At 35.6% G+C, this 12,417-nt stretch overlaps 1 protein-coding gene across 1 annotated transcript in view; it reads right to left on the bottom strand.

Annotated features, from left to right (window-relative positions):
• The window catches only part of SPPL2A (signal peptide peptidase like 2A), a 52,595-nt gene that overhangs the window by 22,350 nt on the left and 17,828 nt on the right, over window positions 1-12,417 (bottom strand). Inside the window, exons 2-6 of the mRNA XM_047075114.1 lie at window positions 10,891-11,010; window positions 10,397-10,579; window positions 9,597-9,686; window positions 8,980-9,113; window positions 2,500-2,651 (exon numbers count right to left, since the gene is read on the bottom strand). Coding sequence (XP_046931070.1) covers window positions 2,500-2,651; window positions 8,980-9,113; window positions 9,597-9,686; window positions 10,397-10,579; window positions 10,891-11,010 — 679 coding nt within the window. The remainder of the gene's footprint in view (window positions 1-2,499; window positions 2,652-8,979; window positions 9,114-9,596; window positions 9,687-10,396; window positions 10,580-10,890; window positions 11,011-12,417) is intronic.

The following is a 12,417-nucleotide window of genomic DNA, read 5'->3' as shown; positions in this document are numbered from 1 at the left end:
TCATACACCAAAGGTTGCCCACCCAAGTTTTAAAACATAGGTAGAAATCATGCTCTTGAGACCCAAACAGAGTTTTAGGTATTTTATTCAATGCCTACTATACTAAGAAAATGATTAGGCATGGGAAAGAATATGGTTAATATAACTATCTTTAGTTACTTTCTTAAACATGACTTAACATTAAATGGTAAGGGGAAACCTCACAATTTGATACATTTCATATATTAAAAATGGCAGCAACTTTAGCCAAAAGGAACCATAAGGAACCAAAATAAAAATAAATTTTGCAATATCACATAGATTTAGTCAGTCATAATTAAATCCCATGTCCTGGGATAAACCATGAGATTTAACGATCTCCCTCTTACATTAAAAATTACATTTCTTGGGTAAATTCCTAGCAGTGCTATTGCTGGGTCATAGGGTAGGTCTATTTTGAATTTTCTGAGGAACCTCCACACTGCTTTCCAGAGCGGCTGCACCAATTTGCATTCCCACCAACAGTGCAAGAGCACTCTCAACAATAGCCAAATTATGGAAAGAGCCTAAATGTCCATCAACTTATGAATGGATAAAGAAATTGTGGTTTATATACACAATGGAATACTACGTGGCAATGAGAAAAAATGAAATATGGCCTTTTGTAGCAACGTGGATGGAACTGGAGAGTGTGATGCTAAGTGAAATAAGCCATACAGAGAAAGACAGATACCATATGGTTTCACTCTTATGTGGATCCTGAGAAACTTAACAGGAACCCATGGGGGAGGGGAAGGGAAAAAAAAAAAAAAAAAAAAAGGACGTTAGAGTGGGAGAGAGCCAAAGCATAAGAGACTGTTAAAAACTGAGAACAAACTGAGGGTTGATGGGGGGTGGGAGGGAGGGGCGGGTGGGTGATGGGTATTGAGGAGGGCACCTTTTGGGATGAGCACTGGGTGTTGTATGGAAACCAATTTGTCAATAAATTTCATATATAAAAAAAAAAAAATTACATTTATAGGGGTGCCTTGAGTGGCTAAGTCATTGGACCGTCTGACTTGATTTTAGCTCAGGTTATGATCCCAGGGTCCTGGGATTAAGCCCCATGGTAGGCTCTACACTAAGTGTGGAGCTGCTCTCTCTCTCTCTCTCTCTCTCTCCCCCGCTCTGCCTGTCTCCCCTGTTCGTGTTCTCTGTCTCAAATAAAATTAAAAAATTTAAAAAATTACATTTATAAACAAGGCTTTTTAAATATCAATAAGTTTAAAGAAATTTCTCACCAAAAATGAAAACATGCTTTAGGATAGGGTAGAGGAATCCCTTTTCAAAGATCACTAATTAACTGACTTTGGGCCAGACGCAAACTGAAGGCTGTGTATTAAATTAGAAATATAAGCTGCACAATGACAATGTAATAGAAATAACTTTCCTAGTATCTATTCTCCCAGCAACAGACTGAAATAGGAGTGACATTGAAATAATTTTTCTTTCATGTTTTAATGTTTATGGGAGTGGGGGATGGTGGAGGTAGAGAGACAGGGAGAGAGAATCCCAAGAAGGCTCCATGCTCAGTGCAGGTTTGATCCCACAAATCGCAAGTTCATGACCTGAGCTGAAATCAAGAGCCAGATGTCCAACTTACTGAGCCACCCAAGCGCCCTGAAATAATTCTTTTTTCTAATTGGAAATATATGTCATAGTAGACAGGAGAAATTAGACAATAAGCTGAAACTAACCTCAGTTTTCTAGTCCAGAAAATTTACTAATATTCTCTAAATAAGCACTACAGTCTGTAGCAGTTTTTATAAAGGGTTTTTGCCAATTCTTATCAGGCACACTGCCCTATATCCTAGTCCCCTCCTCTTTGTGCTGTACATCAGCCAGAGATGGCAAATTTCCATTCTTTCAGGCTACTAGCAAGATAGTCCAGGGGATGGGCAAGACCATACAGTTCCTACCCCTACCTTCTTAAAGGAAAGGTATCAGTTACTATCTAGACCACAGACAAGTCCTTGCATGTTTGTATGTCTTTAGATGTAGTATAATCCTGACTGTTTATACAAGCAAAACAAAATATGAGCAACACATCTTGATTTGCAAGCTGACAAAAGAACAAACTACACTTTGGGAGTGAGCAGAGGCAAATCAATTAGCAATTTGAATAAACTTCGAATTCAGTTTAATAAACTTTTAATAAAGTTCAAATAATAAAGTTTTAGTGTGCTGCTTAGATACTGGGCTATCAAGCTTTATGTGCAGAGAGGGAAACTTAGGGATCACAGCAATTCTTTCAAGTCATATGAAGTAGTGTTCTTATCTGAAGACATAGTATATTTTCAATCTGAGTATTTTTTATCCCAGAGTAATGGGGATCCTAACACTTCTGATAGTTTAAAAAGTTAGTATCACTTTTTAATTATTTGCTTAAGCTTTCCAGGTAGAATACCTTAAAGGAAATCTGGTGAAGTAAATGAAAAAATTGTATGCTGAAAGTAGCAAATACAAAATAGGACTTCTTACCCAACCATTTGTAGAAGAAATAAAGTAAGACCATCATAACACAGCAGATGACCACAAATATTACAACTGTTAGAGGACTAAAAGTTAAATATTCTTCCTTCTTTCTCCTCATTTCTCTATCTTCAGTGTTTGTCACGGCCTTCATGTTCTCCCTGAATAAACATACACAGGAACTTGAGAAAATTTCTGCCAGGTACAGTTATTTTTAAAATTGACCTCCAATACCAACTTAAATTTGTTTCTGACTACAAAGTAATATACTTTAAAAAACTGCACACCAAACAAATAGAAAATACTTAATCTAGAAAGTAAAAGGTCCCTATAAGCTCTATGCTCCAGAGACGATCTATTATTAATCACTAACTTCTGAAACAACACTTTTTTCTTTTCTGGAAGCAAAATTATTGACACAGATGATATTTATCACATAAACAAATTAATGTTTGTAGATGTTTATACTATCTAATTTGAAAACTATAATGATGTAATAAATTTCTGATGATAACCAATTCTTTCAACATACTTATTACCAAGTTACAGACAGTAAAGTACTTCTAAAATTAGCTTCTCTTACAGGTAAACATTAAATTCTTCTTTCAATCAACTCAGTATTTACTGTATACCTGTTCTGTGCTCATCAGGATATTACAAAGCATTCAAAAGAAGTTCAAGACATAGCTTTCTCCTACCTTAACATAGCAACAACCCTTGCTAAGCCACATAGCTAATAAAAGCAGAGATAAAAGTTGAAGAGGGGTCAGTAGTGTCCTTTGTTGAGCAGTCTCTGTTCTGTCATCTTATTGTCTCATCTCAGTTACATGGAGCCCTCTATATACTTTTTTACTCCTACTCCCTTCAGCTCTGATCAACTAAACTCTCATTTCCTTTGCTTACACCCTGACCCTTCTCATCAGGTCTGGCTCAATACAAACTTCAGGTTAAAAAAAGTTTACTTCTATCAAATTGTCCACTTGCCAGACTGCTTATTTACCAACATACCACTTTCTTATTAGAAAACTGTTGACTAGTATGGTCACTACATCGAGTATTTGTGACTCAAGGGAGGCTGCCTGGGAAAAGAGCAGGGAAAGGGTCTGGAGACAGCCACACCAGCACATTCTGGCAACTGCAGAGCTGGATGTGAAGGTATCAACAGAAGTATCAATAAAAGTGGTATCTGAGTGGTAAAAGGTGCCAACCTTTGGTATCTGTCATTGCAAACAGATACACTTAAAGCTATTTTTATCACAGTGAAAGATATATATATTCATATATATCACAATGAAAGATTTATATATTCCTATTCAGTAAACCAGTAGAACACTTTAAAGGAAAAGATAAATATGGCAAAGTAAAAAGCACCAGGCAATTTTTGGAAAGGAAACATATACTAGATTTATATCATATAAAATACAACAATTCATCTTTTAAAACACTATATTCCTAAGTAGCTTAAGAGCTATGTATAATGAAAAGCTAAGCTTTTTTTCATGCCATCTTGAGTTTATGGAGCTTGAGAACCAATGATTTCATTATAATAAGACTTTAATTCTCAGTTTTAAACTGAACCAAGGCATCTTTCCCTTCTGCATAAGGTACATCTTTCATTTGGCAGGTAATTCTGACTTACGAATTCCTGTTCTGGTAAATTTTTTCCCTTTCCTAAGTTTTATTCTCTTTCCCCTTCTCTTTTAACTCACTAAATGACAGTCCATATGTTCATTTTTAAAAATTAAGATCTTATTGACATATAATATTAGTTTCAGGTATACAACATAATGACTTGGTATTTGCATACATAACAAAATGGTCACAATAGGTATAGTTAACATCCGTCACCACAGTCACATTTTTTTTCTTGTGATAAGAACTTTCAAGATCTACTCTCTCAGCAACTTTCAAATACACAATACAGTCTTACCAATTATAGTCACCATGCTGTACATCACATCCCCAAGAGTTACTTATTTTATAACCAGAAGTTTGTACCTTTTGATAACCCTCATTCATTTTGCCACCCTCACTCCCTGCCTCTGGGAACCATCAATCTGACTCTCTGTGTCTCTGAGTTCCTTTTTTGTTTGCTTCCACATATCAGTGACATTATACAGTATTTGTCTTTCTCTGTCTGACTTATTTTACTTATAGCACAGTGCGTTCAAAGCCCATCCATGTTGTTGCAAATGATGCTAATGTTCTTAATCATTCTACTTTTTACAAAACATTTTTCCCTTTGTCACTGATTCATCTTCTCTTTCTTGTATTATAAGGTCAGGCCCCTCACCCACACCCACACATACACTTAGTTCTATCTTTATTTTACTCTTAGAATCAGCCATCTCAATTTCAAAATTCATAATCTCGAAAGAGAGAATTAAAAAAAATTTTTTTAGTGTTTATTTTTCAGACACAGAGAGACAGAACATGAGCAGGGGAGAGGCAGAGACAGAAGGAGACACAGAATCTGAAGTAGGCTCCAGGCTCTGAGCTGTTAGCACAGAGCCTGACGTGGGGCTTGAACTCATGAACCATGAGATCGTGACCTGAGCTGAAGTTGGACGCTTAACCGACTGAGCCACCCAGGTGCTCTTTGAAAGGGAATTTTAAAAGCAGCAAGAGAAAACATTTATGTACAAGGGAAACCTCATAAGGGTATAGGCTGAATTTTCAACAGAAACCTTATACAGGCCAGAAAAGGGTGGCATGATATATTCAAAGTACTGAAAGGAAAAAATGTGCAACCAAGAATATTCTATCCAGCAAGGCTATAATTCAGAATAGAAGGAGAGATAAGGAAGTTCCCAGACAAACAAAAGTTAAAAGAATTCATCACCACCAAACCTGCTCTACAAGAAATGTTAAAGGGGACTCTTTGAGTGGAAAGGAAAGACCATAAGTGGGAGTAAAAAAAGTAGGAAGCACAAAAGCAGTAAAAAATAAGTATATCCAAAAAAATCAGTCAAGGGACTCACAAAATCAAAAGATGTAAAGTATGCTATCATATACTTAAAACCCGGGAGGTGGGGGGTAAAGAATGGGTTCAAATGTAAGTGACTATCAAGTTAACACTAACTGCTATATGCAGATTTACATATAAACCTACTGGTAACCACAAATCAAAAACCTTGTAAAACATATGCAAAAAACAAAAAGAAAGCTGGGGCACCTGGATGGCTCAGTCGGTTAAGTGTCTGACTCTTGGTTTTGGCTTGGGTCATGGTATTACAGTTTCATGGGGTCAAGTCCCACATTGGGTTCTGTACTGCCAGCACACAGCCTGCTTGGGATTCTCTGTCTCCCTCTCTCTCTGCCCCTCTCCACTCACTCTGTGTCTGTCTCTCTCAAAATAAATAAATTAATTAAAAAAATAAATAAAAAGAAAGGAATCCAAGTATCTCACAAAGAAAGCCAACTAATTGTCAGAGAAGAGAGCAAGGAAAGAAACAGAAAAGAACCACAAAAACAATCATAAAAAGAGTAACAAAATGACAATAAGTACATATCTATCAATAATTACTTTGAATGTAAATAGACAAAGTGTTTCAATCAAAAGATAGAGGGTGACAGAATGGATAAAAAAAAAGAAGAGCCATCTGTATGCTGCCTAACAAGAGACTCACTCATTTCAGACCTGCAGACACATGCAGATTGAAAGTGAAAGGAAGGAAAAGCATTTATCATGCACATGGGTATGAAAAGAAAGCTGAAGTAGCAATACTTATATCAGAAAAAATAGACTTTATTATTTTTTAATGTATATTTATTCTGAGAGAGAGTGGAGGAGGGGCAGAGGCTGGATGGGGCAGGGAGAGACAGAGAGAAAGAAGAGAGAAAGACAGATAAAGAGAGGGAATCCCAAGCAGGCTCCATGCCCAGGGCTGGGACTCAATCCCATGACTGTGAGATCACGACCTAAACCAAAATCCAGAGTCAGACACATAACTGATTGAGCCACCCAGGTACCCTAGAAACAAACTTTAAAAACTGTAACAAGAGACAAAGAAGGACACTATATAATAATAAAGGGGACCATCCAATGAGAAGATATAACAGTTGTACGTATTTATGCACCCAACATGGAAACACCCAAATACATAAAACAGTTAATAACAAACAAAAAGGAAAGAAATGATAGTAATACAATAATAATAGGGAACTTTAACAACCCACTTACATCAAAGGACTGATCATCCAAACAGGAAATCAACAAGGAAATGGTGACTTTGAATGACCCATTGAACCAGGTGGATTTAACAGATATATTCAGAACTTTCCATCTTAAAACAGCAGAATACACATTCTTTTCAAGTGCACATGGAACATTCTCCACAACAGACCACATATAAGACCACAAAACAAGCCTCAATAATTAAAAAAGATAAAAGTCATACCAAGCATCTTTTCTGATCACAATGCTATGAAACTGGAAATCAACCACAAGAAAAAAGCTGGGAAGACCACAAGTTAACATGGAGGTTAAATAATATGCTCCTAAACAATGAATAGTTCAACCAAAAAAATCAAACAAGAAATAAAAAATTACATGGAAACAAATGAAAATAGAAACAAAAAGGCACAAAATCTTTGGGATGCAGCAAAAAAAGTTTTCAGGGAAGTTTATAGCAATACAGGCCTATCTGAAGAAGAAAAAAATCTCAAACAAATAACCTAACCTTACACCTAAAGGAGATAGAAAAAGAAACAAAGAAACTCAAAACCAGCAGAAGGAAGGAAATAACAAATAACAGAACAGAAATAAAGGAAACAGAAACTAAAAAACACAAAACAATAGAACAGATAAATGAAACCAGGAGCTGGTTCTTTGAAAAGACCAACAAAATTGATAAACCTTTAGCCAAACTCATAAAAAAAAAAAGAGAGAGCGAGAGAGAGAGAGAGAGAGAGAGAGGACTCAAACAAAATCACAAATGAAAGAGGAGAAATAACAACCAACACCACAGAAATACAAAGAATTACAAGAGAATATTATAAAAAATTACATGGCAACAAATTGGACAACTGAGAAGAAACGGATAAATTCCTAGAAACATACAATCTCCCATAACTGAATCAGCAATAGAAACTTTGAACAGACTGAGGACCAGCAATGAAATTGAATCAGTAATCAAAAAACTCCCAACAAACAAAAGTCCAGGACCAGACAGCTTCACAGCTGAATTCTACCAAACATTTAACGAGAAGTGAGTATCTATTCTTCTCAAACTATTCCAAAAAATAAGAGGAAGGAAAGCTTCAAAATTCATTCTATGAGGCCAGGAGTACCAAAACCAGATAAAGCCACCCCCCCAAAAAAAGAGAACTGTAAGTCAATATCTCTGATGAACATAGATGCAAAAATCCTCAACAAAATATTAGCAAACCAAATCCAACAATAAATTAAAAAAAAATTCATTAACCACAATAAACTGGGATTTTTGTTCAGGATGCAAGGGTGGTTTAATATTCAGAAATCAATCAGTGTGATACATCACAGTAATAAGACAGGGGTGCCTGGGTGGCTCAGTCGATTGAGCGTCTGACTCTTGATTTTGGCTCAGGTCATGATCTCGCGGTTTGTTGGATTGAGCCCTGTGTTGGGCTCTGCACTGACAGTGCAGAGCCTGTTTGAGATGCTCTCTTTCTCCCTCTCTTGGCCCCTCCCCTGCTCATGTGAGCGTATGTGAGCACATGTGCGTGCACACACGCTCACTCTCTCTCTCAAAATAAATAAACGTTAAAAAAAAAAAAAAGAAATTACAAATAAACTTCATTTAGTTGCAAATAAGTCCTTTTTAATGGAACCTATAGACCAATTCACAAGATGAGTATACTGTCCTTTATGCATAAAATAATATGATTGAAGCACATTTTTAAATTCAGAGTTGTAAATATGAACTGATCCTTTTAAACAATGTTGCCTGCTTTAACCCAGAGCCAAAGAAACACAACTATAAGAAGATTGGTTTCAGGTTGTTAATCAACAGGAAAATCTAAATTTTATGTACATTTAGAATTTCTATATTTAAGTAAAATGTGAACATGCTTCATATCCTTAGAATTCCTAAAGCATTAAACAGAATGATGAAGTCACACTGTAATGACTGAACTCAGGAAGAGCTGAAACCCCCAGCCCTACTTTCTCTTGCTTATTTTCTTTCAATCTAAATAAATAGGCACATTAGGACACTAAGTATCTTCATCTTTTCTGTGAGAGATAACTAAACATTTTAATTTTAAAAAGCCTTTGATGTAATTTCGATGTTATCCTACCAGCAGAAGGGTTAGAGGAAGCTATGACTCCCTTCTTCTCAGTGAAAAGTTAAATGTCCTACAGGAGGACAAACCTGCAATCTTATCTCATTAGCACTATATTCTGAGGTCAGGTAAATTTTAAATGTTGTTAACATGATTGAAATGATTATCAAACAATAATTTTTTTAATCATCTATCACAAAAACACTGAAGTTTAGTTAAACTTACAATTCAATTAGTCCACTCCAATAGCCTCCTAATGCCACAGTGAACACAGCAATTACAAAAATAACTACCATAGTATAGTCAAAGTTGGGCCACGATGGAGAATACATTTTCACAGTAATGTTATCTCCAAGAGTCTGAAAGGCAAAATAACAGTTAAAACAACAGAATTAGTTTTCTTTCTACTACAGCCTATGGCAGCAATACTCTCATTTCACTCTGAAAATGATACTATACGTTACAAAATCCACAACACTAGAACCATTTTTGACAACATAATGTATTCTCTTGTCATAACTATGAGGCTATACTTTGGTTTATTAAATCTTGAAAGTTCAGTGTTCCACACAATCACATCTTGTCAGGGATTTAAAGCTACGATAAAGGATATAACAGAGATTATTAAAAAGTCAAAACAAATCAGTATCTTTTCTAAAGTCAGGGCTCTGAAGCACCTTGTGCTCACTGGGAGATAAACATTTCCCAAATAAAGACCTGATTGGCCTTTATAGCTTCTTGTTAGCAAATGGAGCATATATAATTTAAATTTATTATCAATAGTTAAAAGTAAAGAATTGTACTATGTATAAACTTTGTATAATACATAATTACTAATTTACCTGCTTCATATCTTTAAAATCTTTGTAGTTTATAAATGCAATCACTATTTTCACATCATGAAATTCAGATTTGTTCCCTGAGGGAGGAAACTGAAAGAAAAAAACATATTATGAAAACTTATGAGCTACTAGTATACTTACAGAATAAAATACACATTATTCCATTAAATATAAACATTGTATCTTTTTTTTAGTTATAAAACAAAGTTTCATATGTTCTTTCTTGATATAATAGTAAGAGTTCTCAAACTGGAATCCTTTTAGCATAAACTTAAACCGACTTATATGTAGGTATATATGTGTGTGTGTGTGTGTACACACATATACAGACATGTTTGTACCTAACAAATATGTTAGGACAAAGTCTTGCTCAATTTAGGAATAGAAAAGAAATTACAGGGGCGCGGGGTGGCTTAGTTGGTTAAGCGTCTGACTTCATCTCAGGTCATGATATTACGGCTCATGGGTTCAAGCACCACGTCAGGCTCTGTGCTGACAGCTCAGAGCCTGAAGCCTGCTTTCAGATTCTGTCTCCTCTCTCTGCAGCTCCCCTGCTCGTACTCTCTCTCTCTCTCTCTCTCTCAAAAAATAAGTAAACATTAAAAAAATTAAAAAAAAAAAGAAATTACAAAGTTTTCCAGTTCAATGCCTATCAGTGCCAGAATATTTATTTTAAAATAACCCTATATTGGGATTATTCAAAACTTGGCCCATAAATTACATACCAAAAAGATAGTTCAATTCCTGTGAAATTTGATATCAAATTTGAGTTCAAGAGTTACTTAAGTTTTACAACTTACTAGGACACTGTTATTGGCAACCAATAATGCTTCAGCACCTCCTGTTTTTGCAATTCTGGCTTTTTCAAGAAAATGGCAGGTTCCCCACTGTACCACAACTGCTTTGTTCTTTATTCCTTCAGGTGGAATATCAGAAAGATTGCACAATGGTGTGGTAGTCAGATTCATCAAACTGATGGAAGTCTGAAAAGACGAAATGTCTTTAACATGATAAAGATCATATTTCATAATAAATGCATTCAGTGACAAAGTATCAATATTGGTTTAATACCAGGTTCTTTTAAATTAGAAATATTTTATGACAACCAGGCTTTGAGTTAAGTATTTTAAAATTCCCTAACTTGTTTTTCCCACAGACAGAAAAACATGTAAGCCAAAGCAAAAAAAAATAATCATCATATATTACAGCTAGTTCACACACTAAAATATAATACTCATTCTTGCCTTTCAATAATTCTATGTTTACAAATAAATATTAACTGTGATTTACTTACTGCATTTTCTAGGGTACTTGGAAGATCTGTCCAATGAGGGTTATAGAGCATGCAGTAGTCCTTAGACGGTACAGGTTTGCCATTTCCAGACGCATGCAGGATTGCTTCCTGAGCAGCTGTCTAGGACACGAACAATAATTTTCACACTGGTAATAATCTGGTTTGCCAACAACAAAACACTTTAATAATGCTATTTATACATAAGGTTTGACAGTACTTCCTTAAGAGGGAAGATCTTCCAATGAATTTATTTCTTATTTGAGGAAACATTTAAGTTATACGCATTTGCCCAGAACACATTCTTTTAAGGAAAATAAGTCACTTTCTTACGGGGACACAATTATGACCTTGCTATAAGAGCTATATCCCACAGAGGATTCTTGTTGTGTGATAACTTCAAACTCCCTTCACACCCTAAAACTTTCTTTCTCAATCTCTTATGAGTTATTACTTCATTGTTTTTTTAAAGTTTCCTTTTTTTTATTTTGAGAGAGAGGGAGAGAGAAGGAGATGGTGGGAGGGGCAGAGAGAGAAGGAGACAGAATCCCAAGCAGTCTCCGTGTTGTTAGCAGAGCCCAATGCGGGGCTTGAACCCACAAACCGTGAGATCACAACCTGAGCCAAAGTCAAGAGTAGGACACTTAACTGACTGAGCCACCCAAGCACCCCTACTTCAGTGTTTATGTAGTGCATTTAATATTCCTCAACCTGCCTTGGATGTCCACTCTCACCATTGTTATTTAACACAGTACTGGAAGTCTTAGCCTCAGCAACAGACAACAAAAAGAAATAAAAGGCATCCAGATCGGCAAGGAAGAAGTCAAACTTTTGCTATTAGTAGATGACATGATACTCTATGTAGGAAACCCGAAAGGCTAGACCAAAATATTGCTAGAACTGATACACAAATTCTGTAAAGTCTCAGGATACAAAATCAATGTACAGAAATCTGTTGCATTTCTATACACCAATAATGAAACAGCAGAGAGAGAAATCAAGAAAGTGATCTCATTTACAATTATACCAAAAACCTAGGAAATAATCTAACCAAAGAGGTAAAAGATCTGTACTCCAAAATCTATAAACACTTATGAAAGAAACTGAAGATAACACAAAGAAATGGAAAAATATTCCATGCTCATGGACAGGAAGAATACTGTTAAAATGTCTATACTGCCCAAAGCAATGTACATATTCAGTGCAGTCCCTATCAAAATAACCACCAGTATTTTTCACAGAGCTACAACAAACAATCTTAAAATTTGTATGGAACCACAAAAGACCCTGAATAGCCAAAGCAATCCTGAAAAAGAAAAGCAAAGCTGGAGGCATCACAATTGCAGACTTCAAGCTATAGTACAAAGCTGTAGTCATCAAGACAGTATGGTATTGGCACAAAAACAGACACATAGATCAATGGAACAGAATAGGAAACATAGAAATGAACCCACAACTATATGGTTAATTCATCTTCGATAAAGCAGGAAAGAATATCCAGTGAAAGTCTCTTCAACAAATGGTGTTGGG

This window comes from Lynx rufus, unplaced genomic scaffold, assembly GCF_022079265.1.
Source record: "Lynx rufus isolate CCGP_SWC_20201006 ecotype Redwood Valley unplaced genomic scaffold, mLynRuf1.p SCAF_13, whole genome shotgun sequence".
In the NCBI taxonomy this organism is placed as follows: domain Eukaryota; kingdom Metazoa; phylum Chordata; class Mammalia; order Carnivora; family Felidae; genus Lynx; species Lynx rufus.
Note: the sequence above shows the minus strand (reverse complement) of the source record. Positions and strands in the feature narration are given on the sequence as shown.